This window comes from Geotrypetes seraphini, chromosome 3, assembly GCF_902459505.1.
Source record: "Geotrypetes seraphini chromosome 3, aGeoSer1.1, whole genome shotgun sequence".
NCBI classification, from domain to species: Eukaryota; Metazoa; Chordata; class Amphibia; order Gymnophiona; family Dermophiidae; genus Geotrypetes; species Geotrypetes seraphini.
In genome coordinates, this window is record NC_047086.1 from 238,440,301 (window position 1) to 238,468,252 (window position 27,952).

Genomic DNA, 27,952 nt, shown 5'->3' on the forward strand with positions numbered 1-27,952 from the left:
TGTCCCATCTAGGATTTAAATGTTTAGATGTCTGTTTCATCTCACAGGGCCTCAGATGCAGACCCCACACTATAGCTCTTCTCTGAGCCACCTTAATGCTATCTATATCCTTCCACAGATAAGGCCTTCAGAAATAAAAATAAGAGAAGAGATCTAACAGCCTAGAGGACAGTATAATCACCTCTTCTTTTGTCCTAGTTATTTCCCTTCTTTAAGCACCAGAGCAGTGTCCCGCAAACTTTTTGACACCATGGCACATTAAATTCATTAAATCATATTAAAATTCAAAAGAATCCACTATTCAAAATAACAATATAAATTCATTTAAATAATTCAATAATTTAATATTTTAATTCAATAATTTAGTAATAACCAAACAAAAACATTAAAATAAATTCCAGAACTCAGAGGAAGGAATACAAATTATCATCACATTCGCATATCTCCAGAAAGGACAATAGTAAACATAAACAATGAATGATACAAACATATCCTGAAATAGCTCACTTAACTTAAATTCATTCAGACTTCAAACTAAAGTCCAAGGAGACATCAAAAGGCCAATGAAGATCCTTCACCATCCGAGGAAAGTCAATGGTCACAATCCATAGTTCATAAGTCCATGTGCAATCAAATCCCTAGGTGTGTCATCAGGATAATGTGATCATGTCATGTTCAAAAGCATCAGTGATAAAACTATCCAGTAAAAGGCGTTGAATGTTGAGTACAAACACATTCCATATCAGTTTCAACTCCCTCAACATTAGCTGTGTTTCGATAATACTCTTTATCAAGAGGAAAAACAGCACAGATAGGAAATAGAAGTTAGCATAGCCAGGAGCAGCAGTCAGAACTGTCGCCAGAACATTAAATTCAGTGCCATGGCTGGAGAGCCTCTGGAAGTGCATGGACATTGACGTTGATGTTCGCCCATGCACGCAGGCCCTCCAGCAGGCCCTGTAGGGATTACTGACAGAGGAGAGGCGGTGATTGGGATGCACGCAGGCCCTCCAGCTATGGCCCTATAGGGATTACTGACAGAGGAGAGGTGCGGGGATTGGAGAAGAGACGGCGGCAAGGAGGAGAGGTGCTGGCGCTGGCTGACAGCCTACAGGAAGTGGCTCTCACTGTGAGAAGCGGGTCCTGTAAGCAGTCGGCCGTTGCTGGCGCCTCTCCACTTCACCGGCATGTCGCGGCACTCCTGCACCAGATCATCCTTCTAACTCTGTTTATCCCAATAGACTCTGTACCACCCGTCTTTTCCCCATTTGATATCTGCACTATGGCTGTATGATAAGCTGTATTGTAGAAAAGTATTATCGTATCTATGTTATTTGAACATTCTGATATGTGCTTATTAAGTGTTTCATAAGTATTATGTCAATGAGGGCTAAAAGCCAAATACTGTATCTTCTAATAATAATAAACTTCTATTTATTATGACAGGGGTTGCCATACAACTTATTATGAAGAATTAGAAAAACTGGGAACAGTTGAATTATAATTTCTGGTAGAACTGTTTATGCCATATTTTTAAAATGGAACGTGTGATAGCCATACAGCAGGGGCATTATAAGAAATTTAAGGATGTTTGGGAGCTATTAACAAAATTTAGTGAGGAATGATCATTATTTTTTCCCTTTGAATATACACGTCCAAGATGGGTGGGGGTGGGGGATACTTTGTTTTACTTATGGTTGAGGGCAATTGGGTATATACTGGGGGGGGGGGGTTTGATATATATAATTATGTGATATGAAATATAATTTGATAGAATATTAAGTGCTGTTAAAGTGTAAAATGTTTCTATATTATGTTACACTTATTGTCGGTTTTAAACTGAATAAAGAATGAAAAAAAAAGTATTATGTTGACATTGTACTATATCTCTTATTTGAATTTCAGTGCTGTTAATAAGTATACAGTATTTTTGAAACTGTTTCATGGTAGATCTATTAAGCTTCAATTTACTGATTTTGAGTTTACCTCATTCACTGGTCTTTTTACTTCTGTTATGCAATTAACAAAATTGTAAGCTTTTTGTTGAATTGTACTTGCTGTACACTGCCTTGGATGAATCTCTTCTTAAAGGTAGTTAATAAATCCCAATAAATAAACTGTCTGTGGCCACTGATTTGTCACACTGCTTCCCTACCTAAGATGTCTCTCCTGCCTTATGGGCATTAGTGTTTTACCCCTTATTTTGTACTGCTCCCTTGGATTTCTGCATCCATTATGAATAATTTGGCATGTTTTTCATACAGAAACTTATCTGCCAAGCTTTTGGAATACTCTTCACACTTCCGTGCATCACTTGTCATTCCATCTACTCGCTCAGGCATTTTACTTGTTGCAGATCTTAGCACCATCTGTAAATTCTTTCTTGCTAATTTTTCGGCTCTATCATTCACAAAGATACAGAACAAAACTAGCCCGAGGATCAGTAACGTAGTAATGGGGGTGGGGGTTGGAGGGGCGGTTTGCCCCGGGCGCTGTCTTGGTGGGGGCGCCAGTTCCCATCCTCCTCTCTGCTTCCCCCCCCCCCCACTACAGTGTGCACGCGCCCTTTCCCTTTCATCTTTAATGTTCCTGGCGCGAGCAGCAACCCCAACCTGCTGCTCGTACCAGCGTCGGCTCTTCCTCTGATGTTACTTCCTGGACTCGTGCCTAGGAAGTGATGTCAGAAGACGAGTCGACACTGGCACGAACAGCAGGTTGGGGGTTCTGCTTGTACTAGGAGCGTTAAAGAGGTATGGGGGCAGGGAAGGGGCGCGAAGCAGGAGGGGCGGGGAAGGAACAGATGGGGTGGGGGTGGGGTGAAGAAGAGGGATGGGGAGAGGCGCCACCACCCTGGGCACCTCTCACCCTCGCTATGCCACTGCCGAGGATTTTCCTTTTCTCAGAGCAGGGGTAAGCAATTCCGGTCCTCAAGAGCCAAAGCCAGGTCAGGTTTTCAGGATATCCACAAAGAATATGCATGAGATAGATTTGCATCTCAAGGAGGCAGTGCATGCAAATCCATCTCATACATATTCATTGTGGATATCCTGAAAACCTGACCTGGCTCTGGCTCTCGAGGACCGAAATTGCCTACCCCTGCTCTGGGCAAAAAGGGTACAAGTTAAGGAGTTGATGTTCAGCAGGATTTAACTAGGCCCTAGAGTAGATACACAGTGGCACTCAACCAGCTAATGATGCAAATATCTGTTCTAACTGCTGTGCCATGATCTGATTAGTGCTGGGGCAGTACAGGGGCAAGGACTGGCAGCAGATGTCCCCAATGTCATCTGGACACTACCAAAGTTCAGAGCCAGGGGCTGAATAATAAATAACTGTCTTGACTTGAGCTGTCAAGAGCCCACATATTTAGTGCCAGTACCTAGACAGGGACTAGCACTATATATTGTGGAGAGGTCCTAGAATAAATAGCAGCCACTACTACCTTGCTGTGACCAGGGCCACAGTCATCAGTTTTGGAGCACACACTGAGAGACTTTGCCTCTACGGAAAAAGCTTAGAGACAGTCAATTGCATCTTGGATGTTAACTCCAGTAGGCTTCTGCATACTCAGGGTAACTAGCCAAGTACCTTTTCCAGGACTTCAGTCCATCTTCTTTTCATGTGCTAAAACAGTGTTCTTCAACCACCGGTCCATGGACTAGTGCCAGTCCACAGAAATTTCCTGCCGGTCCACAGGGCCAGCACATGCATCAGGCTCAAAACAGTGTTCTCCAACCGCCGGTCCACGGTGCGATCGATGCGGCATTATCTTCAAGCCAGCTCCCTCTTCCTAACTGATTCAGTGCACAAAGCCACGGGCAGTGGCTCCTACGGGCATCCTGCGCCTGAACCGGAAGCCTTCTCTCTGACGTTGCAATGTCAGAGGGAAGGCTTCCAGATGAGGCACGGGACTTGCAAGGTGCAATTAGTACTATTATGGGAGCGTGGTCTGGGGTGGAGATTGTGTAGAGATGGGCGGGGTCTGGCCCACGACTTAGCCCAGTGTTCTTCAACCGCCAGTCCATACACCGATGCCGGTCCACAGAATAATTCTTTTATTTCTGCCGGTCCATAGGTGTAAAAAGGTTGAAAAACACTGTGCTAAAACACTGGCTCTGGTACTTCTAGAGCAGGGTTGTCCAACATTGGTCCTCAAGGGCCACAAACCAGTCAGGTTTTCCCCAGTGAGTTGGCATGAGATCTATTTGCACGCACTGCTTCCATTGTATGCAAATAGATATCATACATATTCATTTGGGAAATCCTGAAAACCTGACCTAGGGAGGGCCGAGGTTAGACACCCCTGTTCTAGAGCATTCTGGCTCTTTCAGGTCAAGATTTCTATCTTCCTAATAGCACAATCTTAAACTGAATTATTTTTTTTTTACTAAGTACTAGGAACTCAGTCAAACATCCATCACCCCTTGGACAGGGCTATACTCTGTGACCTTACAGTCCTGTCCTCACCCTAGCTCTCAGCTGTTAATCTCAGTTTAAAAGAAGAACAAAGCCTGCACTTCAAAAACCTTAGTCCATGAACAAGAGGCTTTTCTATGCTTCGTAGGCTTCTAGCAGCAGGCAGGTGGGGGGAGGGGGCAGTAGGTGGGCTGGTCACTCATTCACTAGGGTTACCAGATGTCAATATTTACCCGGACATATCCTTCTTTTAGAGGACTGTCCAGGTGTCCTGATGGGTTTGCACAACCTGGCAGTTTGTCTGGATTTTAAAAACCATTGAGCACGGGGCCATGTCTGAAGGGCATCTGCGGATGCCCTCCAGATGTGGTCCCAAAGAGATGAGGTTTGTGTGGGGCTGGGTTTGGGAGCCAGAACAGGGTGAGGCTGTGTGTGGAATGGGGCAGGACTGGGGGTCGGAATGGGATGGGGCCATGCATCCTCTTTTTTTTTTTTTTTTTTAGAAAAAATATGGTGACCTACTATCATTCACTTACTCACTCCTCTCCCACCAGCCTAGGGTTACCAGACCTCCACGTTTAGCCAGACATATCCTCTTTTCAGAGGCCTGTCCGGGTGTCCGGGCGGGTTTTCAAAACCTGGCACTTTGGGTTTTGAAAAGCTGGTAAGATCGGGGTCGAGTCTGGCGTGCATGCATGGTTGTGATGTGGTGATGTCATATGCATGTACGCATGCATGCGACATCATCATGTGGCATCTGCAAATGCGCAGGCATTCCAGACTCGGCCTGAAGAGACGAGGTTTGCGTGGGGTTGGGAGGCGGAACGGGGCGAACCTAGGGGTGGAATGGGGAGGGACCACGTGTCCTCCTTTAGCAGTTGCAAAATCTGGTAACCCTATCCCAGCCCCTTCTGCCTACTTCAAGCAAGGGTGTGCTTTTAGGAACATAGGATTTGCCGCTGCTGGGTCAGATCAGTGGGCCATCGTGCCCAGCAGTCCGCTCATGTGGCAGCCCTTAGATCAAAGACCAGTGCCCTATTTGAATCTAGCCTTACCTTCATATGTTCTGTTCCAGTAGGAACTTATCCAACTTTTTCTTGAATCCCTGAAGGGTGCTTTCCCCTAAAACAGCCTCCGGAAGAGCTTTCCAGATTTCTACCACTCTCTGGGTGAAGAAGAACTTCCTTGAGTTTGTACGGAATCTTCCCTTCTAACTTTAGTGAGTGCCCTCTCGTTCTCTTCACCTTGGAGAGGGTGAACAATCTCTCTTTCTCAACTAAGTCAATTCCCTTTAATATCTTGAATGTTTTGATCATGTCCCCTCTCTGTCTCCTCTTTTCAAGGGAGAAGAGGCCCAGTTTCTCTAGACTCTCATTGTACGGCAACTCCCCCAGTCCCTTAACCATTGTTGTCGTTCTTCTCTGGACCCTTTCGAGTAGTACTATGTCCTTTTTCATGTACGGTGACCAGTGTTGGATGCAGTATTCCAGGTGGGGGTGTACCATGGCACGGTATAACGGCATGATAACCTTTTCAGATCTGTTTGTGATCCCCTTCTTAATCATGCCTAACATTCTGTTTGCCCTTTTTGCCACTGCTGTGCATTGCGCAGACAGTTTCATTGACTTGTCTACAAGTACTCCCAAGTCTCTTTCTAGAAACTTTATATGCCACCCTCTACTTAATTTCTGCACTTATACAGATGCCTGCATCCTTCCCTTTTCTTATAAGGCCAATGACCCCCTTCTTTCCTGACAGGTCTCTTGCCTGTCAAATCTTAAAGGGGAAATGCCATTCTTTTGTCCCTTCAAGCTTTTGGATGGAAAAGAGGTTCAGAGCTCCCTCCCTTGGCCACTTCAAGAAGGACACCACCAGTGCCTATTCAGCTGGTGGGTTAAAAAAAAAAAAATGCTGACTGCTGCCAGCTGAATACTGACCAGTGAGCCAACTATGCCAATTAAGAGACTTTTGAAAGATGAGCATATCTTCTAGCTTACATTGTGATGTATACATTACAGCAATAACAGAAAAAAAATCTCAAAATGGCTGAGGATCCAGAGTATGGGGATCACAGGAACAGAGACTGAATCTGTGGTTATGAATGTGATTTTGGAAATGTAAGCATGATTATTCTGGTTAAAAGAAGTGAAAACAGAATGTCCCTTAATTTTAAATGTCTAAAAAGCTGCATTCAGATATTTTGATTGGCAACACAATACAATACAATGCAAGATATAAATTTCTTTACCTCATCAGCCAAATGATTAAATTATTTCAATTCAATGTAATTTAACAAAAGAGTTTAACTAGCCTTTTCTAGGAATCTATAATGTACAGAATGAAAAATTACAAACAAAAGTATTTAAAAACAAAATATAGAAATATGGAGGCCGATATTCAGGGGAATGGAACATTTCAGTGCAGCCGTTTCAGTGTGGGACGTGTTAGTGAGGGATGGTTAATCACAGCCATTTCATCATGGCCCTTTAAGAGTGAACCATTTCATTGCGGAGTTGGCCCCCACCCAGCTCAGCTGAACTGGCGGCTCGCGAGGAGTCTGACAGATGCTATCCTGAGTCAGCCCCATCGTGCTGAGTCACCCCCACCAAGCTCACCTGAGGGAGCTGAGGAGTCCGACAGCTGTCACCATGCTGTCTCAGATAACCAGTAGGGGGAGAGGGAGGCATTGCACCTTCTCTTTCAAACCTAGAAGCAATTGGGCATGAAGCACCATTGGGGAGGGGGAGGCAATGGGGCCTGCCTTGGAAGCCTTCTTCCAGCTGTCCAATTGTGACCTTAGTATCAGTGGGGGCAAGCCTTCTTTGATATGCCCCCTCTTTCACATAACATTTCTATACCGCAATACATTAAGTTCTATGCAGTTTACAAAATAGAATAAAAAACTATACATATACAGTTGAATGTAATACATTAATTTCCTAAAGATCTTGTAAACAAATACGTCTCCTAAAATGCTAATATGAGCAAGAGGTCGCTATTAGAAAATTCAAATCTTTATAACCATGATATTTGTCCAGTGAAAAAGCAGCTTCAGTAAAATAATCACTCACCAGCGATGAAACAGTTGTGGTGAAATGTCCTTGCTGAACCAGTCGTGTGAACTGACCATGATGAAATGGCCACACTGAATTGTGCTAGACCTGGTGCTTTTTAGTAATCTTGGAATGGCTCCCAGCTAGCTATCCCATGATATACAGCAATAGATAGACAGCTATATTCCGTTGAATATCTGGCCTAGTGGATTGGCAGATGACCAGCCTTGTCAGTGCCAATATTCAGTGGCTCACTGGTTAAGTTTGCTGGCCAGATAGACCACCCTTGATGGTCTATCTTTGCCCATTGAGACTTAGCTAGCTAGGTGCTAAATATTGCCTTGTTGGCTATGACTTGGCTAGCCAAAAATAGACCAGAAATTCAATGCCAGTCACTGCCATCCCTATACAACCAGCCAAAAAAGCCTATTTCTGCCTCATTTCTCCCATATCTAATGGCTTATACCATCAGTTTAGCATGAAATTGAAAACAAACACCAGAAATCCAATATCTTTTTTCATCCACGTTCAAAAGAAGAATCTGGCAGAAAATTAGTGGTCTCAAAATACTGAAGTTTAATGGACGATTTTAGTAGCCTTCCTCTGGACCGATTTTATCCTGGACCAAGGTGTGGTCTCCAGAATTGTACACAATATTCTAAATGCGGTCTCACCAGAGTCTTATACAGGGGCATCAATACTTTATTTTACCTACTGGCCATACCTCTTCCTATGCACCCTAGAATCCTTCTAGCTTTTGCCATCACCTTTTCAACCTGTTTGGCCACCTTAAGATCATCACATACAATCACACCCAAGTCCTGCTCTTCTGTCATGCACATAAGTTCTTCACCCCCTAAACTGTACCGTTCCTTCAGGTTTTTGCCTCAAGAAGGGAAGGGTAGAACTACACAGTTGCCAGTCACCCCTTCCCATAAGAAGACAGGGCCAACTTCAAGAAAAACAGGACCAGCTATTTTCCTGAAGGTCAGCCTAAAGCAGTGGTCTCAAACTCGTGGCCCGGGGGTCACATGTGGCCCTCGGTATGTTTATCATAATCATAAATGTAAAATAAAACAGTTTATTGATCATATGTCTCTTTAGCTATAAATTACAAAAGGAAAGATTTATAAACTATAAAGAGTTTAACCTTTTGCAAAATTTGTCATTTCTTTAGTAAGACATTAACTATTTTTTCTGAGGCCCTCCAAGTACCTACAAATCCAAAATGTGGCCCTGCAAAGGGTTTGAGTTTGAGACCACTGGCCTAAAGTAAAGCAGAGGGAGAGTAAAGGGAGAGGCAAGATAGGAAAAACTCTCAGACTTGGTTCCAGAAGCTGCTAAGATGCTGGAAAACAAGTGCTGGAAAAGGCTCTATAAGTACAAGTGGGCTGTTTCTCTGGAAAGTGCTGGTTTTATTGTTTATTGTGATCTTCTATACCGCTACTAATGCTGGGGAATCAATTCAGAACGGTTTGCATGAGCTTCTGTAAAAGGTGTTACAATACATGGGCTCTATGCAGAGTTATAGGGGCTTCTGTAGTAGCATTACAATACAGAGTTTTAATACTGGCATAATTATGTCATAATCAATCATCCTACTTTTGTTACCGGCACATCCTACTTATATGCATATTCACATCTAATGTTAGGTTAGGTTTACTATGCAGCTAAGTACACAATATTTACACACCTCCTAAGGAGTTTGGCCTATTCAGCTAAATATAGTCTATATACATGTATCTGTATTGTGTTTTATGTTTACCTTTGAAGTATTATTTTCCTCAGAGTCTAGTTTTCTGGGCTTCAGTCCTTGGTTTATTTATATCCCATTGTATTCTTCCTATCGAGTTCCTGATTGGGGGGAGGGGGAACTAGACCAAAGTCTCCTCTATGTTGTTTTATTGGTTAAAATAGTCTATGAAGAGGATGGTTTTTATCCCTTTCTTGAGCTTTCTGGTATCTTTAGTTCCTTCGGGAGGGCATTCCACCACCTTGGAGCCGTCACCTTTTAGGAAGCCTATGGGAGGCTAAGTGTAAGCTTTTGTGAGTGAAGTTCTTTCAAGTGTTTGCTTAATTTGTGATCCTCAAGCAGTGATCAAGGAGGAGGGAAACCTGAAATTACCCAGAGTAGAAAGCTCTCATGGGGAAGATTTACCTGTACAGAAGTTTGTTATTGTTATCAAGAACAGCCCCAAGCTCTGCAAGAGAAGACAATCCTGACCAAAAGTAAGAGGGAGGGGTGCCTCAACTTGAAATGGTTGGTAGGGTTGTAAGCATTTTGCATACTAAATGAAGACATTGTAGAGGCTAGGGAATGTATGATATGGTCTAGAAAACTGTCTTACAGTGAATTAAGCCTGTTTAAGTTAATTGGAGAATTATATAAATTTTTTTGAGATAAACAGCACTCTGAGGGTAGGGTTACCATATTTTAGTCTGGGAAACCCTGGACACATGACCACGCCCTATTCTGCCCCAGCCATGCCCAGTTCCACCTCCAGACCCACCCCATTTTGCCCCAGCCCTGTCATCACAAAGCCCGACGAGCTCTGGTCGCATCTGGAGGGCCCAGAGCATGTGCGGATGCATGTGACATCATCCGCACATGCTTAGAGGCCCTCCAGATGCAGCCGGAACTTGTCGAGGCTTTCCAAAATACGGACAAACTGCTGGGTTTGGAAAGTCTGTCCGGGAGCCTGGACAGTCCTCTAAAAAGAGGACATGCCTAGGTTTCCCTGGATGTTTGGTAATCCTATCTGAGGGAGATGCAGAGTCAGCCCACAGTAGATGGCTGGCAGTTTCTTAAAGAGCCAGCTGTCTGGGTTCCAAACCTCTTGGAAACATTGCAAAATTAAGATCTTTTCTTTATTAAAATAGAATATTCTACTTACCTGGGTGTAAAGATTGGCAACTGATTGTTAGAGCATTCACAAGCAGGAGCTTTGGTAGTGCCAGCTAGGTAACACTCCTGCAGTGCCCTGAGGCAGTGGTTCCCAACCCTGTCCTAGAGGACCACCAGCCAGTCGGGTTTTTGGGATAGCCCTAATAATTATGCATGAGAGAGATTTGCATATAATGGAGGAGACAGGCATGCAAATTTGCTCCATGCATATTCATTAGGGCTGTCTTGAAAACCTGACTGGCTGGTGGTCCTCCAGGACAGGGTTGGGAACCACTGCCCTGAGGTGCTGGTAGTGTGTGTGTAAGTATGGGGGGTGGAGCTCTACTATAATAGCTAATATCTGACTATTCACTGTAACTTAAAATAAAAACATCCATAATGTCTACATAAAAACAGACAGATACACAATATCGTAAACAGAAACCATGACCCTAAACCTGGATTAGTAAAAGTATATCGTGATAGATTAAGTTGTTATACAGACATTTTCAGTGGTGACTCCCCAAAATATTTAGCTGTAGGCAAATGGGAACAAATGCAGCTTCAATAATGTATAAAATGGGCACAGGTGGATTCCATGTGAATAACCCCAGGTTAGAGGTCAACCAAATTTCGGTTACAGTTTTGGATTCAACACTGAAACCAACCTGATATATGGGTTCCCAACTGCACTCATCTACAATCACTCTCCTCTACTGTTGAAACCCCCCCCCCCCCCCCCCTACTGTCACATATGTTGGGGGCCGATCTCAGAATGGCAACTGGATCTTCCTGTGGCAGTCTTGGCAGCTATTTTGATTCAGCAGGAATGATTAGGCTCCATTCCTGCCCCTTTAGAGGCTATTAGACCACTAGGATGTGTTAAGGCAGGACCAGGGAGGGCCTACAGGGTAGTTGGGAAGCCTAGTGGGCCAGTTTTCTGCAAGGTGGGGGTGGAAGTTAGGGCATGGACGCAGCGGTGCACGTTTTCTGCAGGGAGAGGGATGGGCAGGGAGGACAAGTCAGTTTCAAAAGCAAGATGCAAATTTCAGCAGTGGATTCAATTTTGGCCGGCCTCTGCCTCAGGTAGGAAACAAGTGGATCTATCACTGAGAATGTCATGATCTGTGTATAAATAAACCCGTTTTCATATGGACTTAGGTCTAGAATAAACGTTGTGCTTCCCTGAAAACAATATTCACAAAGGATGATAGTCAAGCAATATACTGTATCTACAATATAAAATGGCCCAGACCCTGCCAAAGCTCGAAAAACCGAGGTATAAAGTTTTCAATGCAACCCTTGGTCAATAGGAAGCCAATGGGGAGCATGCCATGCAACGCCAGCATGATATGTTCATATTTTACACAACTAGAAGTGAACTGTGCAGCAGCATTTCGGGCAACCTGAAATGATTTAATCTGATTAGCAGTTAGCCCTAAGAAGCATGCATTACTAACAAAAATAAATAAATTAGAATGACCTCAAATAATAGCAGTAACTAAGCAAAAAAATGGTAAACATGAAAAACAAGTTCTGACATTCAGAGACCAATGAGTACCATATACCTTTACAGATTCAACTTACACATATGGGGCCTGATTCAGTAAATGGCACTGAAAGTAGGTGCTGGGAAACATTTGCACCCAGTGCTATTCTATAAATGTTCTCCGGGCTTATCTGTGCCAAATTTTGGGCACAAGGACTTGCACCAACTGAAAATGTAACTGTGAATAATTAATTGGAACACCCCAAAGCACCCATGCTCCTCCTATAACCACTCCCCCTTTTGGGTTGCACATGAGAGGATTTGGGCACAGATCCTTATAGAATTGCACATAGCCAGATCTGCATGCAAGTCCAAATTAGAGCTAATTAATGTCAATAATTGATTAGCAGCCAATTATTGATAAAGGCTCTTTAACTAATTTATTTGTGAGCGAATCTCTGAATCGTGCACAATTTTGGGCACCCAAATTTGAGTACCATTTATAGAATTCAGGGGATAGCGTCCTCCTACCTGACCCAGTATGTGGTGACACATACATATCAGAGGACTGAGCCTTGTATAATGATGTGTGGCTTTTGAACACTAAGGAGCTCATAATCGAAACGGAAATACGTCTAAAAACCGGCTTAAATTGGCACTTGGACGATCAGCAAGACAAGTCGTCCAATTGCCGATAATCAAACCGGGTTTTAGAGGTATTTAAAAACGACTTTGGCCTTTTCAGTGCTGCTGTAGCCCAGAGCTAAAAGGGATGTTTTAGGAGGAGTGGTGAGGGTGGGATTTGGGCGGAACGTGGGCCAACCTAGACTTAGTTGTATTTCAAGTATAACCGAAAGTTTAACGAGGTTGCCCAGATGGAACTTATACATAGCAACTTAGGCGATTTAAAATCAGGTCTAACTGGCAACAAGGTATCCAAAGTGATCAGATAACCACTGCAAACACAAAGTACAGTCCCCCACACACTCCCCCACTGACCCTCCTCCCCCACCGCCATAACAATCATAATAGAAACTTTACATATCTGCCTCCAACACATCAGCACCTGGCATAGGAAAGCCTAGTAGAGCAGCACAGAGGTGGCTTAAGTAGTCTGGGGCTATTAGGGTTGTAGACAAATGGGTCTAGTAGGTTTTGGAGGTGTTTTGGGGGGGGCTCACCATGATCTGTAAGGGAGTTATGGTGAGATGTATATATGGCACTATAATAAAGTCCCCTAATGGGAAGAAAATCACCAATATTTATAAATAAATATAGTATAAATATTGATGTATATATGGCACCCTTTTTGTGAAGTTTGCAACTGTGTCCTGTAAGGTGCCTCGCTACTGTGTTGACACTGCCATGTCCAAAAAGTCTTGTTCTATGCGTTTTTGACTTGGATGAATTTTTGGACGAGAATGGGGTATAAATATAGACGACTTAGCGGTGTTGCCGACCAAATGGCTGGACGTATACTTAGACGATTTTCGAAAAAGAAAAATATTTTGGATGTATTTTTTGTAATGGACTTTAGACTTTGGACGACTAGCAACTTAGGCCCAAAACGGACTTAGATGGTTCTTTTGATTATGCCCCTCCATGGGTTGCAAGATTTGCTCTATAAAAAAAAGACGACACCTGGTCCCGCCCATTCTGCTCCATCATGAACCTCCCTGAGATCGGGACTGCGTCTGGAGGGTGTTGGCGCATGCATATGATGTCATAGCATCAATGTCCACACATGTGCAGATGCCCTCCAGACACGGCCCTCAGGTGGGAGAATTCTAAAACCGGATTTTGGAAATCCCTCCGGGCATCCGGACAGTCTTCTAAAAATAGGACATGTCCGGGTTTTCATGGATGTCTGGTAACCCTATGAACACTGAATCTGCTCAAAAAAGTTGTCACAGATGACTAATGAAATGAGAAAGTCACAGTTGAGAGGAGAAATGGGAAGGCCCAGCAGCTGCACTAAGGAAAGCAAGACCCAGCAGTTTTTCTCCTGAGAGACAGAGCAGTTTGGGAAGTCAAAGATCAAAAGACAAAGACAGATTCCGCTTTCTGGTCTTTCAAAGAATAAAACAGGGGCTGAAGCTGTGCTGGGATTTAACAGCAGTGAAAGTTCCTGCTGGTGAGTGGCATTCCTCTCCTCCTTGGCTATTCTGTTAATTCAAGTCCAGCTAGAGAACAAATTGCTATACCCTAATTTGCCTACACAGCTATTATAAACTCAGTCAGAGACACAATTCTGCTAATGGAAGTCACGACTTACCAGAAAAATCTTGTGACTGCCAGGGTACTGAGCTCTATCACTATAATAAATTTAATAAAACTGACCATATTTCAATTTATACAGACAAAAAAATATATATATTCACCAGCAGTAATTTAATTTTTAAAATCATTTATATGACTGGCATTAAGCTAAAAAAAAAATTGTAGCAAAAAAAAAAAAAAAAATAGATACTTACGGCATCACCCCCATCAGCAGCCATTGGAGATGTTGAAGATGGAAAATTGAGCTGTCACAAAGAAAAGAGGATAGAATTAAACTCCAGTGGGTTTGACGGCCCAGTGATAGTGTCTTAGAGATACTGAGGTTTGCTTGTATTGTTTGGCCTAGCTAAGGCTGAGAGTATTGAAGTAGAGTAGACTCTGGGTGGAGGTACAGCTCTGCTTTCCTGGCACTTACTTACCTCTTCAACAGCTGAAGAAAACCAGTGTTTTCTTTATCAAATTTACACTTTTTAACAAGCAAAAAATAAACTTGTACAGAAAAGAAATATACGCTCTTCAAACTTTAAGGAAATAATCATGTAACATTCAGTTTAAGTATATTTTCCTCGAGTCCACATATCGTATTAATAGACCCAAGACTTCAATAAGTGGAGAACAAAAGAAAAAGGAAACAATTTAGCAAGAAATTTAACCTAACGCCTGAAAGAGCCACCTTGGTTCACTTTATACTATGCTTCGTCACCAAAAATGCTGTGAGATGCAAGGGTTCAAAAAACCCATATTTTAAAGGTTGATACCATACTAAGCATTTGCAAGGTGGAATGGGATGCTTCATCGTGGCCGTTTAAGAGCTGCCAGCTCAGTGCGCACCTTTCATCGTGGGTCTTTCATTGCAAGGCAAGTTCAGCGCAGCCTATGCTGGATCAAAGTGGAGTGCTGATTGAGGGATATGGGGAGGCTTTGGATCGAGGTGGAGTGCCATTTTGTGACTAGTAGTCCTCGGAAAAGCTGTGATTATTTGTGAAAATGTTTAAGCAGCCTGGTGTGAAAACTTAATGAAGCCGGATAATTACAAAAAAGGTAATTTTGCAATCATTTCGTGCCATACTAATGTTTTGCTGAGTTTTCTTATCGATGTTGCTGATATGCTTGTGCAGTGACTGTTGTTCATTGATTGTATGTTATTTCAAGTTGACCTAAATAAAGTTTAAAAAAAATGGAACTCTGGATATAACGGACTCAGGATATAATGGACTGTTTTGCCAAGTCCCTTGAAGTCCGTAATAACGAGATTATACTTTACTAGTAACATATAAGGCTAGATTTTATTTACTTTACATTAATGTATGTATTTTACCATTTAATGTATGTGTTTTACATTAATGTATGTGTTTTACCAGGTCCCATTTTATGAATTGGGGCTTATTCAGTAATAATACATATATACAAGGGGGCAGTTCTGACGTTTGTTCCCTCCCTTTCACCCCAGTGCTCATGAATCCCTCCTTCCAAACTTACCCCCTTACCCCCTTTATCAAGTTGCACTGCCAAGCAGTATGAGCTAAATGCCGAATCACCCATTCTAATCCTATGGGTGGCTTGGGATTTAGCTTGCTTGATAAAGGGAGGGGGGTTAGTCTACTATATAGGGGGCTGAATTAAACATTGGTTGAATTAAACACTGGCTGAATTAAACATTGGTTATCAAAACTGTAAATTTTGAGGAGGGATGATTATCTAATATATTTTTAGATCTTTGAGATCATTATTTTAGCTGGACTCTCGTAGCTTATTATTTGTGATACTTGTATCAGGCAACATGATCTTACAAAAGGAATTACACCAAACAACAGACTTTGTAGATATATAAATACACTTAAAAGTCAAACTGTTCCATACTGCCTATTATTATGTGAGCAAGAAAACAGAAATGCACATGGGGAATGAGAGTGTGGAGGTGTTAGATGTCACCCAAAAAAAGCTAGCTGCTTTACTTGCAGGATGAAAGCTGGTGACTTTGTAGTGTTTCTTATTTCTTTCCAATAGTTGCTAAAGCTCTAAACAACAGAAGGATAGCTGAGAACAGTAGTGTATCCACACAGCAAATTTTGGGTGGGCTTAGTGAAACAGGAGATTGGCACTAAGTGTTCTCTCCCTCCGCCCCCTTCCCTGCTGTCTGCCCCATCTTCTTATTCAACTTAAAAAAAATACTTGAGCTGGCAGGGATCCCTGAGCTTTGCCAGCTGACGACACCCCCCTCCCTCCCCAAAAGTATCAAGAATGCTGCTAAGCACCTCGGCAGTTGGTGGCAACTCTCTGAACCGCTGACACTGGCATATTCTTAGTTTTTGCATGTATGTGGCGAAAGTATGTGGCAGCTGGTTCGTCTAAACCGTTATTCTGATTTGCTGGTGTAAGGCCCTGAAGCAGTGGTTCTGTACCACGAAACGATTGTCGGCCTTTTCCCTGCTTGTGATTTTTTCACAGCGTGTACCTGTTTTGGCTATACTTTTGCTCCCACCTGCTGCCACCAGTAATTAATTCTTGCAAAAGTTCTTTTGCCTATGATGCTAGGGCAATAGAGAGTGGGTTCACCTCTACGCATGTCTGAGGCTTTTCTTTCGCTTTAAGAATTATAATTTTTGGCTACTAGTGTGGTGATTTTTGACACTGGAGTGTTGATTTATTTTTTGTTATATGATATTCCCTTCAGTCCTCTTGATTTTCTATTGCACAAAAAACTGAGCATATACAGGTATATGCCTGGGGCTGATCATTTTTTAATACCCCCCTCCTCATATAAAAAGGGATCAGATGAGCACCCTCTAGGAGCTGCACCTGGGGCGGACTGTTCCCCCCCCCTCTTGGTGCCACCTCCTCTTGGTACGCCACTGCCTGAGGAAGGGGATTTTAGTCTCCAAACATTAGTAAAAAATATATTAAAATTAGTTCAATATAAAGATTACCTTATTTCCATTTTCTATTTATAAATGTTTATCAATACAGCTACAATGCTACTTTATTCTAGAGCCACAAAAAAAAAAATCTTTTTTCTTCCTTTTGTCATCTCTGGTTTCTGCTTTCTTCATTCTATCCAACGTCCACTCTTTCTCTGTCCCTTCCATTTTTCTCTTTCTGTCTCTATTCCCTCCCCCATGCTTTGGCATCTCTCTCTTCTCTTTTCATTCCCTCCTTCTCACCCCAACTCACACCATAGTCTGACATCGGCTTCCCTTCCCCTATGCCCTGGGATCTCTCTCTGCTCTTCTCCTTCCATTTCTCCATCTCTCTCCATGCTGTAGCATCTCCTTTCCTTCCTTCCTGATGGTCTGGTATCTCAGTCTCTTTCCCTTCCCCCCATACCCTGGCATCTCTCTACTCTCCTTCCCTTCCATCTCTCCTTCCCCCTCCATGCTTTGTCATCTCCTCTCCTTCCTTTTGTTCCCTCCCTCACTTCCCGATGGTCTGGCATCTTTCTCCTTCCCTTATGGTACACCATTGTATTAGATGAATCCATTTTTCAATTAGCATTCAGAAGCCAAAACCTCCTTCTTCAGATAAGTACAGTATACTGCTGTTATGGTATCCTGTTCAGACCTGAGGAAGAAGGTTTTGGTCTCCAAAGGTTAGTAAAAAATTAGTCCAATAAAAAGATTACCGTATTTCCGTTTTCTATTTATAAACATTTATCAATATAGCTGCAATACTACTTTATTCTAAAGAAATTTTTTTTTTCATGTTGTTTCTGCTTTAATCATCTTCTGCACTGTCTTCTTTCCATTCAATGTCTGTCATCTCTCTTCCTTCTATGCAGCATCTGCCCTCACTCACTGCCCCTTCCATACAGTTTCTGCCCTCTCTCCCTTCCATATGGCAACTTCCTTCTAGGTCCCTTCCATAAACTGTCTACCCTGTGCCCCTTCTCTCCTTTGTACATGATACATTTCAGCTTCACCCCCTCTCTATTTTTCTCTGTCTCCACCTCCTCCCCTATACTCTGGCATCTCTCTCATCTCCTTTCTTTCCTTCCTTCCTACCCCATAGTCTGGCATCTCTGTCTCCTTCCCTCTTCCCCATGCCCTGGCATCTCTCTCCTCTCCTTCCCTTCAATTTCTCCCTCCCCATGCTCTGGTATCTCTTCTCTTTCCTTTCCCTCCCTCCCTCTTTTCTTCCTGGTCTGGCATCTCTGTCTCCTTCCCATCCCTCCCTCTACTTGCCCTGGCATTTCTTTCTCCCCCTCCATGGTCTGACATCTCCTTTGCTTCCTTTTCCTCCCTTCCTTCCTTCCCCACAGTCTGGTATCTCTCTTTCCTCTCCTCTCCTTTCCCAGGTCTTCCTTCTCCCTCCCTCCCTCTCCCCAATTGGATGCAGCATTTCTCTGCTCCTCCTTTCCCTCCCCCTCTTTGTCACCCTCCAGTCAGCAGCGCAACATTCAGAACTTGTTGCTCTTGCCGGCGTCAGGCCTTCCTCTCTGCCAGGTCCTGGCTACTTCCTGTTTCCATGAAGGCAGGACCCGGCAGAGAGGAAGGCCCAATACCAGCAGAGCAGCAAATTCTGAATGCTGGTGCTGCCGGAAGAAGTTCATGGAGACAGACTATGATGCTGGCCCTTGTTCGGAGCACCCTCTTATGGGCTGCACCTGGGGTTCACCGCCTCCTGCCCCCCCCCCCCCCTTGGCATGCCACTGGGTGATGATATTGGTGGCTAATGGAGCTGCCATCAACTGCCAAGGTGGGTAGCAACATTCTCAGAGCTATTAGGGGGTGAGGGTCTTCAGCTAGTGGGGCTTGGGGATCCCTACCAACTCAGGAGAGAGGATGAAGCAGAAGGTGCATAGTTAGTATTCTCGTCAATCTTCCTAGTCAAAGATAAAGGCCTTTTCTTGATGGAGATGGAGAGATAGTGATGGTATAGATGGACAGACTGGATAGGCCATATAGAGCCTCTTTTATGAAGCCGTTTAGTGTGGGCCACTGTGGCAACTACCCCAAAGCCCATAGTGATTTAAAGGGCTTCGGGGCTGTTGCCGCATGGCTTTGTAAAAAAAAAAAAAAAAAAAAAAAGGGGGGGTAGTCTTTATTTGCCTTCACTTCCTATGTAAATATACTGTTTGGCTGTGGAGATGGTGGTTTTCAGTGTGTTTCAGTGTCCTAGATCTGCTGAGCAAAGATTGCATCCACCTATCAATAAATGAGTAAAATATATTTATTACTTAAAACTCATCACTTGTAATTCAGCCTGATATTTGTTGATTAGTCTAAGGCAGAGGTGTCCAACATGCAGCCCGTGGGCCGCATGTGGCCCCGTGAAGTATTTTGTGCGGCCCCGGTCGAGGGCGATGCAGTGTTTTCCTCTGCTGCCCCCTGGTGTTTACCGTCTTGCTGGCTCCCTCCTCTGTCTTGCTGCAGCGTTTGCGCATGTGTGCGGCCCCGGAAACATTTTTTTCGGCCACTGCAGCCCAGGGAAGCCAAAAGGTTGGACACCCCTGGTCTAAGGCTTGGTGTAAATGAGTACTGAAGAAAAGAGTGCACAGTTTTCTGACTTCAGGAAGTTTGTTAATCTGATTTCAGATCATTTTTTTCTTTTAGAGTACAGTAAGCACTTCCTTGCATGTTCATATCCTAAATCTCTTCCTCCCTCCCCTCCCCAACTTTCCTTCATTAGAATTCCAAAATGGTAGATATTTTATGATTTATTTCAAAAGAACTGAATGGGAAATGACTGGGCAAGTCACTGATATAGACCAGTGCTTTTCGACCCAGTCTTTAGAACAGGCTATGTAGTTTTTCAGAATTTCCACAATGAAGATGCATGAGATATATTTTCATATATTGGAGCCCCAAGGTATGCAGATCTGTCTGATGCATATTTACTGTGGTAATCTTGAAAACTTGACTTGCTAGGTATGCCTCCAGAACAGAGTTGAGAAGCACTGATGTAGACATACATAAAAATGTAATATCAGTTTGTATACAGCAAGCCTGTACAACTTTAAAAATGTACAATATCACTGGCACCATCTGGTGGTCAGAAACAAGTGCAGTGACAGTCTTGACATTATTATTAACATCGCTGTAGATAATCTTCAAAATTATACTCCTTGCTGTGGTGTCTGATGCTTCCAATATTATATTTGGCTTCAAAAACGTGGTACATACTGAGTGCACAGTTGCAAAAATGTCTGATTGGCATTATAGTACAATTACTTCATCTTCTGACTCTCTTTTTGCCTGTCTCAACTAAACACACACAAAAAAATACAAAATGTATTTATATTACTGAACTATTAACATGTAATGGTCTGTATCAGTAAAACTTTGGAACCATACAGTTGATTTCTTAAAATCAAGTCCATGCCAGCTTCCAAGTACTGTAGTGATTAGTTAGCTTCATTCTTTGATGCCTCATCAAAGTTTTCTACAAGATCTGGAATATCATCATCCCCTTCATCGATGTCTTCTTCAGGTTTTGGTGCTTTACTGTCCAACACTTGCCTTGGAAACTATTCAGCTAACTTCCTGAGACTTGTTAAACTGTCAGCACCAAGCTGGCTTAATATTAATTTTTTCCCTTATGTTCATACACGTCCAGGGTAGGGGGCTGGTGGGAATATGTTATGATTTCTTTTGCTAATGAATAACTGTTGGGTATAAGGGAGGGGGGTTATTTGATGCAAGTTAGAATTTGAAGATTTATTAAATGATGTTAAAGTATAAATGATTGTATTATTTGTTACACTTATTGTGAGCTTTAAAAATGAATAAAGATTAATAAAAAAAAAAAAAAAAGATACCAGGAAGCATTTCTGTGATCTTCTTAGACTCTGCATGGCCAGTACTGGCAAACGTGTTAGCGGAGAATAATTGACCCATCATCTTTTATCAAGTTCACCTCTTCAATACCTGCAATGTTATTCACCGCTAACTTCTTCAGAGAACTCTAAAGCTTTTTGTCATCTGCTATCACTGTTCTGTGGACAACCTTCTTCTTTCTGCGAGCAGTGCCCTTACCACCTATTTAAACTTGAGTCTGAAGCCTTGCCCACTTTTCTTGATTCATTGTGTGCCTGTGTCCGAGGAGCTCCGCTGCAGCACATGGCCAACAAAATGGTGAAAACAGCAGGAAAGACATGAGGAGGGGGGAGTGAGCAATTCTCCCGCTGCTGGGGGGGGGATTGCGGTGGGAGGGAGTAGGCATCTCTCTTGCTGCCAGACGAGTGGCAGTGGGGGGTTGCTTTGTGGAGGGAGGAAGTGGGCATCTCTCTCGCAGCTGGGGGGGTAAGGGGGTTACTTAATGGCAGCAGTGGGTGGGAGTGGGCAATCTCTCCCGCAGCCAGGGGAGTATGGGGGAGGGTGCTTAATGGCAGCAGCGGGAGGGAATGGGCATCCCTCCTGCTTCTGGGGGGTGTCGGGAAGGGGAGGTTGCTTAATGGCAGTGGCAAAATTTTCTGGCAGGTCTGAGCTGTCAAGCTTTACTTTCCTGTCAATGCCTGAGCCAATCAATGCTCCGGCACTGACCAGAATATGTTATACTGTGCTGTGACTACTACAGATAGCAGGGGAGCACATACCGCCTCTACAAGAGGAGGTGTTCGAAGGGTAATTCTATAAAGGGCACTTATTGGGAACCTATTTTATAAAATAGGTGCCTACTTTCCTTTGTATTATAGTAGCATAAGAACATAAGAAACGCCTTCACTGGATCAGACCCTAGGTCCATCTAGTCCGGCAACCCGCACATGCGGAGGCCAAGCTAGGTGCTCCCTGTTGGAGACCTTGATTACCCGTATTCCTCAAAGTGATTTGCAAGAAGGTGTGCATCCAACTTGCGCTTGAATCCCAGAATGGTAGTCTCCATCACAACCTCTTCCGGGAGAGCATTCCAAGCGTCCACCACTCTCTGTGTGAAACAGAACTTCCTGACATTTGTCCTGGATCTGCTGCCCCTCAGTTTCAGTCCATGACCTCTTGTCCGTGTCACCTTTGAGAAAGTGAATAATGATGTTTCTTGGTCTATTTTGTCGAATCCTTTTAATATTTTAAAAGTCTCTATCATATCCCCTCTCAATCTCCTCTTTTCGAGGGTGAATAGTCCTAGTTTTCCGAGGCGTTCTTTGTAGCTCAAATTTTCCATACCTTTTACTAGTTTTGTGGCTCACCTCTGCACCCTCTCCAGCAGGGTTATATCTTTCTTTAGGTATGGAGACCAATGTTGGACACAGTATTCCAAGTGTGGTCTGACCATTGCTCTGTAAAGCGGCATTATGACGGCCTCCGATCTACTCGTGATCCCCTTCTTTATCATGCCCAACATCCTGTTTGCTTTCTTTGCCACCGCCGTGCATTGAGCCGACAGCTTCAGGTTCCTGTCTATCAGTACCCCCAAGTCCCTTTCTTGTTCGCTTTTGCCCAATATTACACCTAACATTTTATATTCATGTTCCTTGTTTTTCCTACCCAGGTGCATCACCTTGCATTTGTCTATGTTAAAATTCATCTGCCACTTTTCCGCCCACTTCTCCAGCTGGTTCAGATCCTTCTGGAGATCCTCGCAGTCCCTTTGAGAGCCAACTGCCAGACATAGTTTTGTGTCATCTGCAAACTTGATTATATTACTTGTTGTTTCCTCTTCCAGGTCATTTATAAAGATATTGAACAAGATGGGCCCAAGAACCGAGCCCTGGGGCACGCCGCTAGTCACCTTCTCCCAGTCCGAGAATTTCCCATTTATGCTTACCCTCTGCATTCTGTTCTCTAGCCATTTGCTGATCCATCTGAGTACGTCTCCTTCTATTCTGAGACTTAGTAGTTTCCTCATAAGCCTTGCGTGCGGGACCTTGTCGAATGCCAGGGCATATATTGTTTCTCACTATATCATGTCTGTCATATTATGCTTTGTTGACTATGTTTTTCCATCCCATCAGACACTGTTTGCCATGCTACCTCCTACTATACAATGTCTGAGAGTGTTGTGCAGGGGTTGGAGCTGCAGCTTTGACATCCTGAGGTTGTGGGTTCTGACAAGCGCTGCTCCTTGTGATCCTGGGCAGGTCACTTGGTCCCCCAATGCCCCAGGTATATTAGATAAATTGTGAGCCCACAGGGATAGACAGAGAAAAATGCTTGAATACTTCAGTAAATTCATGTAAACCATTCTGAGCTTCCCTGGGAGAACTGTATAGAAAATTGATGAATGAATAAATAAATGTATGCTTGCATGAGGTTAAGCACTGGTGTAAATGCTTTGGCTAGATTCTGTAGATATGAACAATAATAAATAGCATTCTGCAAATTACATGTGTGAGGACTCCACCCATGCTCTTCCAAGATCCCACCCATATGGACGCCCACCTGCAAACTGCATTCTGTCTAAAATATAGACATACAGTAGTTACGGAATGGCACATAGGAGGATTATTGTCATTTCTCCAATGACAAGCAGGACAGATTGATTCCTTACACATAGGATTCCTGACCTGCTGTCCTCAGAGAACACAAGCTACAAGTAAGTGATTTTGCCTTACAGCGCATGCATTCATATAAGGATGTACATTCCAACATTCTAGTTGCATATGTGTATATTAAGAATCCAACTGTTGGCACCCCTTTTACAGATTCACCCCCTCAGTGTATCTGCACTACTAGCAAAGTTTTTGCCTCTTCAACACTTTCAGGTGTATCTTACAGATTCTTGGCTGCTGATCAAGAAAATCACATTTAAAATGATGTATCACATACTGTTTTAACAAACAAGTAGATTTTTACAATTTCTTGTTATACTTTCAGGATAATGCAATTACAGTCAAACCTCGGTTTGCGAGTAACACGGTTTACGACTGTTTTGCAAGACGAGCAAAACACTTTCACAAATCTTGCCTCACAAACCGAGCATTGACTCGATATGTGAGCCCCACCCTTGAGAACCAGCATCGCCCTCCCCGCCCAAACCCTTACCGCGATTGGGCACCGGCACGCAGCACCAAACCACAGGATGTGCCGGTGCCAAAAGATCCTGTTGGCGATCTCTGCTGGGCCGAGAATCTATTGAGATTCAAACCGAGAATCTCATTAGAATATTGGAGAGAGTGGGAGCCAGAAGGCCTTGAGCATGCGCAGATGCTCAAGACCCAGCAGAGTTCAATGGCAGGCTCTTTCAGCACCGGTACGTCCTGTGGGTTGGTGCTGCGTGCCAGAGCCCGATCGCCGTCAGGGTTTGGGCGGGGGGGGGGTGTTTCTTAGGGGCGAAGCCGAGTCCTGGGGGTGAGATGGAAGCGTGCTAGTGGCCTCGGGGGTAGGGGGTTTGGTGATGTGGTGGGGTGGGGTGGAAGCGCGCCAGTGGCCTCGGGGGGGGGGGGGGGTTGGGGATGTGGACAAATTGCCCTCGTTTCCATTCATTCCTATGGAGAAAGTTGCATTGATATACGAGCACTTTGGTTTACGAGCATGCTTCTGGAACGAATTATGCTCGTAAACCAAGGTTCCACTGTAATTCGTAGCCTAATTCTTAATATAGGCCTATATAGGCCTATTGCTCACTTTACACCTTGCTGGATATAGTGTGAGCATGTCCAGACGTACATTCAGGGCAGGTTGCATAACGCCCATGGAAATGATGCAGTCTGGGCATGCCTGATGGATACTGCCTGAAAAGGTTACACAAAAGCTGTTCGCATATAGGGATAATCTTCATTACGTGTCTGTCAGTTCAGGTGTATTTTGATGCTTCAAGGCATAGTATTGTCTATGTAAGTAACTTAATTAGTAAGCCAGTTAAAAATGAATTGCTATAGGATGATTTGAAATAGCAGAAATGTCTTGCCAGTGTTGCAACAGCTGTGATACAGTCTACTACATTTGTGGTGAGTACACGCTTAAGCCTCAAAGACGCACAATGACTTGATATGTTAAGAAAATATATGAGCTATACTTCGATTGCAAGATTAGTGATTATGACAAACCATGAGCTCCTCACATTTGTTGTGCAACATGTGCCGTTGATCTTAGAACTTGGCTCCGAGGTACACTGAAGTCAATGCAATTTGCTATCACAGTGATTTGGCGAGAACAGAAGGATCACTTGACAGATTGTTATTTCTGTCTGACAAATGTTTTTGGTTTTTCTGATTAAAAATAAGAAATCAATTGAATATCCAATCTTCCTTCAGGCATGAGACCAGTGCCTCATGATCACCAGAGAAATGGAGCTTAAACGAAACCAACGAAGAATCTGCAGTGACAGTGACATTGATCCTGATTTTGAACCATGTACATCTGGTGAGCCTCATCTTATAACACAGTCAGAATTAAACGACCTGGTCAGGGACTTAGGTTTGTCAAAAGCAGAATTATTGGGTTCAAGACTGCAGGGATGGTATTTGCTCTTGCCAGGTACAAAAATTTCTGTCTTTCAAAGCCGCCAAGACAATTTAACAAATTTCTTTGCAGAGTTTGAAAACCTCTGTCTTTGCACTGACATTGAAGGGTTGTTCACAGCTTTGGGTTGTATACATGACCCACAGGAATGGTGTCTTTTTATTGATTTGTCAGTGTTAAGCCTCAAGGCTGTTTTGTTACACAATGGCAATGTCTACCCGTCAATACCTATTGGCTATGTTTCACATATGAAAACATGGAACTGCTGTTAAAGTTTATCCAGTGCTCAAAGTACAACTGGAACATCTATGGTGATATTAAAGTAATAGCTCTGTTACTTGGAATGCAGCTTGGATATACCAAGTACTGTTGATTTATTTGTGAACGGGATAGCCATACTAAGGAGTTGAATTACATTCAAAAGTACTGGCCACTCTGTAAGAATTTGGTTCCAGGACAGAAAAATTTGGTACATGAACCACTTGTTGACCCAACAAAGATTATTTTGCCTCCTCTTCACACAAAACTGATGAAAAATGTTGTAAAAGCAATGAACAAGGAAGGCAAAGGTTTTCTTTATCTAAGACAGATGTTTCCAAGAATAACTGATGCCAAGATTAAGGAAGACATTTTTGTCGGTCCACAGATCAGACATGTCATCAATGATGAGAGATTTGAAGATCTATTAGTTGGGCCAGAGAAAATCGCCTGGAAAGCATTCAAGAAAGTCGTTGAGAATTTTCTTGGCAGTTACAAGCACAAAACTATATTCAACTAGTTGACAAACTTCATAGAGCATACAAAACCATGACGTGCGACATTGTCACTTAAGATGCACTTTCTACATTCACACTTGGATTTCTTCTCTGCAAATCTTGATGCAGTCAGCAATAAACATGGCGAAAGTTTTCAACAGGACATTCCCACTATGGAAAAAAAGATATCAGGGCAACTTGACTCCATCAATGCTGGCTGACTATTGTTGGACACTGCAATGAGATGCACCGGACACTGAGTACAAAAGAAAATCAGCAGGAAAGCACTTTTAACCACGGTGAACTATCACGTCGTATCAGAAAATTTGTGCATTAAAACATGTTATAGTCAATTAAAGATACCATTGTGTTTCTCAAAATTCCTATGTGATACAGTAAGTGGGAAATTATATTTGTGTTTATTTTGAAGTTTGTTTTAAGGAATTGAGAGGGGGAAGGCCCATCATTCGTAGCACACGGCCCTTAAGGGAGGAGGAAATGGGCTTCCCTCCTGCTGATTTTGCATTGGAAGATATGGGAGTGTCGGGTGATGGGGGGTCCAGGAATGTTGAGGGGGAGATGTGTTGGACTCCAGCTGATCATGGTGGGAGGAATCCCCTTCAGCTGAGCTGGCAGAAAATTCCCGAAACCGGCTCAGCTGATGGGAATTTCTCTGCCATGTTCAGACAAGGTAGTTGGGTACATCTACAAAACTTGCTTTTGCTACAAAACTTTTCTTTTTTTTTTTTTAAGTTCAATAAATTTTATTAACATTTTCAAATATAAACCAATCATGACAAAATAGTTCACAAAAATGAATTAGCAAAACAGATTTGATACAATAATCAATATATAAATAAAGATAACACTAAAACTAAATATACATTATCACAAGAAAACTAACAGCATGGATGTATATTACCATAAAGAAAAATTATATTCATTTTAAATGTGATATGCCACTATATTTTATGAGAGGATTCCAAATTTTTTTGAAAATGTGCAAACATCCCTTTTTTCCCGCAAACACTCTTTCAAACTTAGCAGTTAAGCTTACTAAATGCCACCATTCCATATATTCAACTCTTGATAAGTCCTTCCAGTGGGCAATAATTATTTTAATTGCTAAGTTGAGCAAGATTCTTACAAGTGTAGCCTGTTCATCTGTAATTGACGTATTAATGCAGAGTCAGCACAACAAAATGATATCTATGATCAACAGCTCTTTAACATTAATCAGTTAACATATGGAATCCCAAACTTTTTGCCAATAGAACTATAGTAAAACACACTGGAAGAGTACCCATCTTCTTACTGCATGACCAACACTTATTTGACTCTTTGGGTCTTATTTTGCTCAGTTTTTAAGGTGTCCATATTGTGTTATGTAGAATGAAATATATAGATTGAGGAGTGGTGGAAGATTTCAAAGCTTTATGTACAAATAGAGAATGACACGGTGGATGTTACCCGCAGCTCACAAATACACAAATACGGCTGGGAGGTGTTACCTCATGCTCCCTACAGTCTAGACATGAGTCCACCAGACTTTGACCTTTTTCCAAAGTTGAAACAACCTATGCGTGGACATCGTTTTGCATGTCAGGAAGAGCTTTCTTCCGCCGGTACCCGAGCCATTTGGCAACTGAACAAAAACGGTGTCTTGGATGGAATAATGAAGTTTCCCAGATGTTGGGACTCGGTCATTGCAAAGCAGGGAGACTATATTGAAGGATTGTAAA

The 27,952-nt window shown here is 42.9% G+C and overlaps 1 protein-coding gene and 1 pseudogene across 3 annotated transcripts in view; both read right to left on the bottom strand.

Moving 5' to 3' along the window:
* Positions 1-27,952, bottom strand: part of CNKSR3 (CNKSR family member 3) — a 595,138-nt gene that overhangs the window by 178,108 nt on the left and 389,078 nt on the right. For 2 of the 3 annotated variants that reach the window (XM_033936403.1, XM_033936402.1), the window contains exon 2: positions 14,317-14,367. In XM_033936403.1, coding sequence (XP_033792294.1) covers positions 14,317-14,367 — 51 coding nt within the window. Of the gene's footprint in view, positions 1-9,460; positions 9,478-14,316; positions 14,368-27,952 lie in introns of all 3 variants that reach the window. The other variant, XM_033936404.1, reaches the window with a different exon arrangement.
* On the bottom strand, positions 20,447-21,142 carry LOC117356764 (annotated as a pseudogene).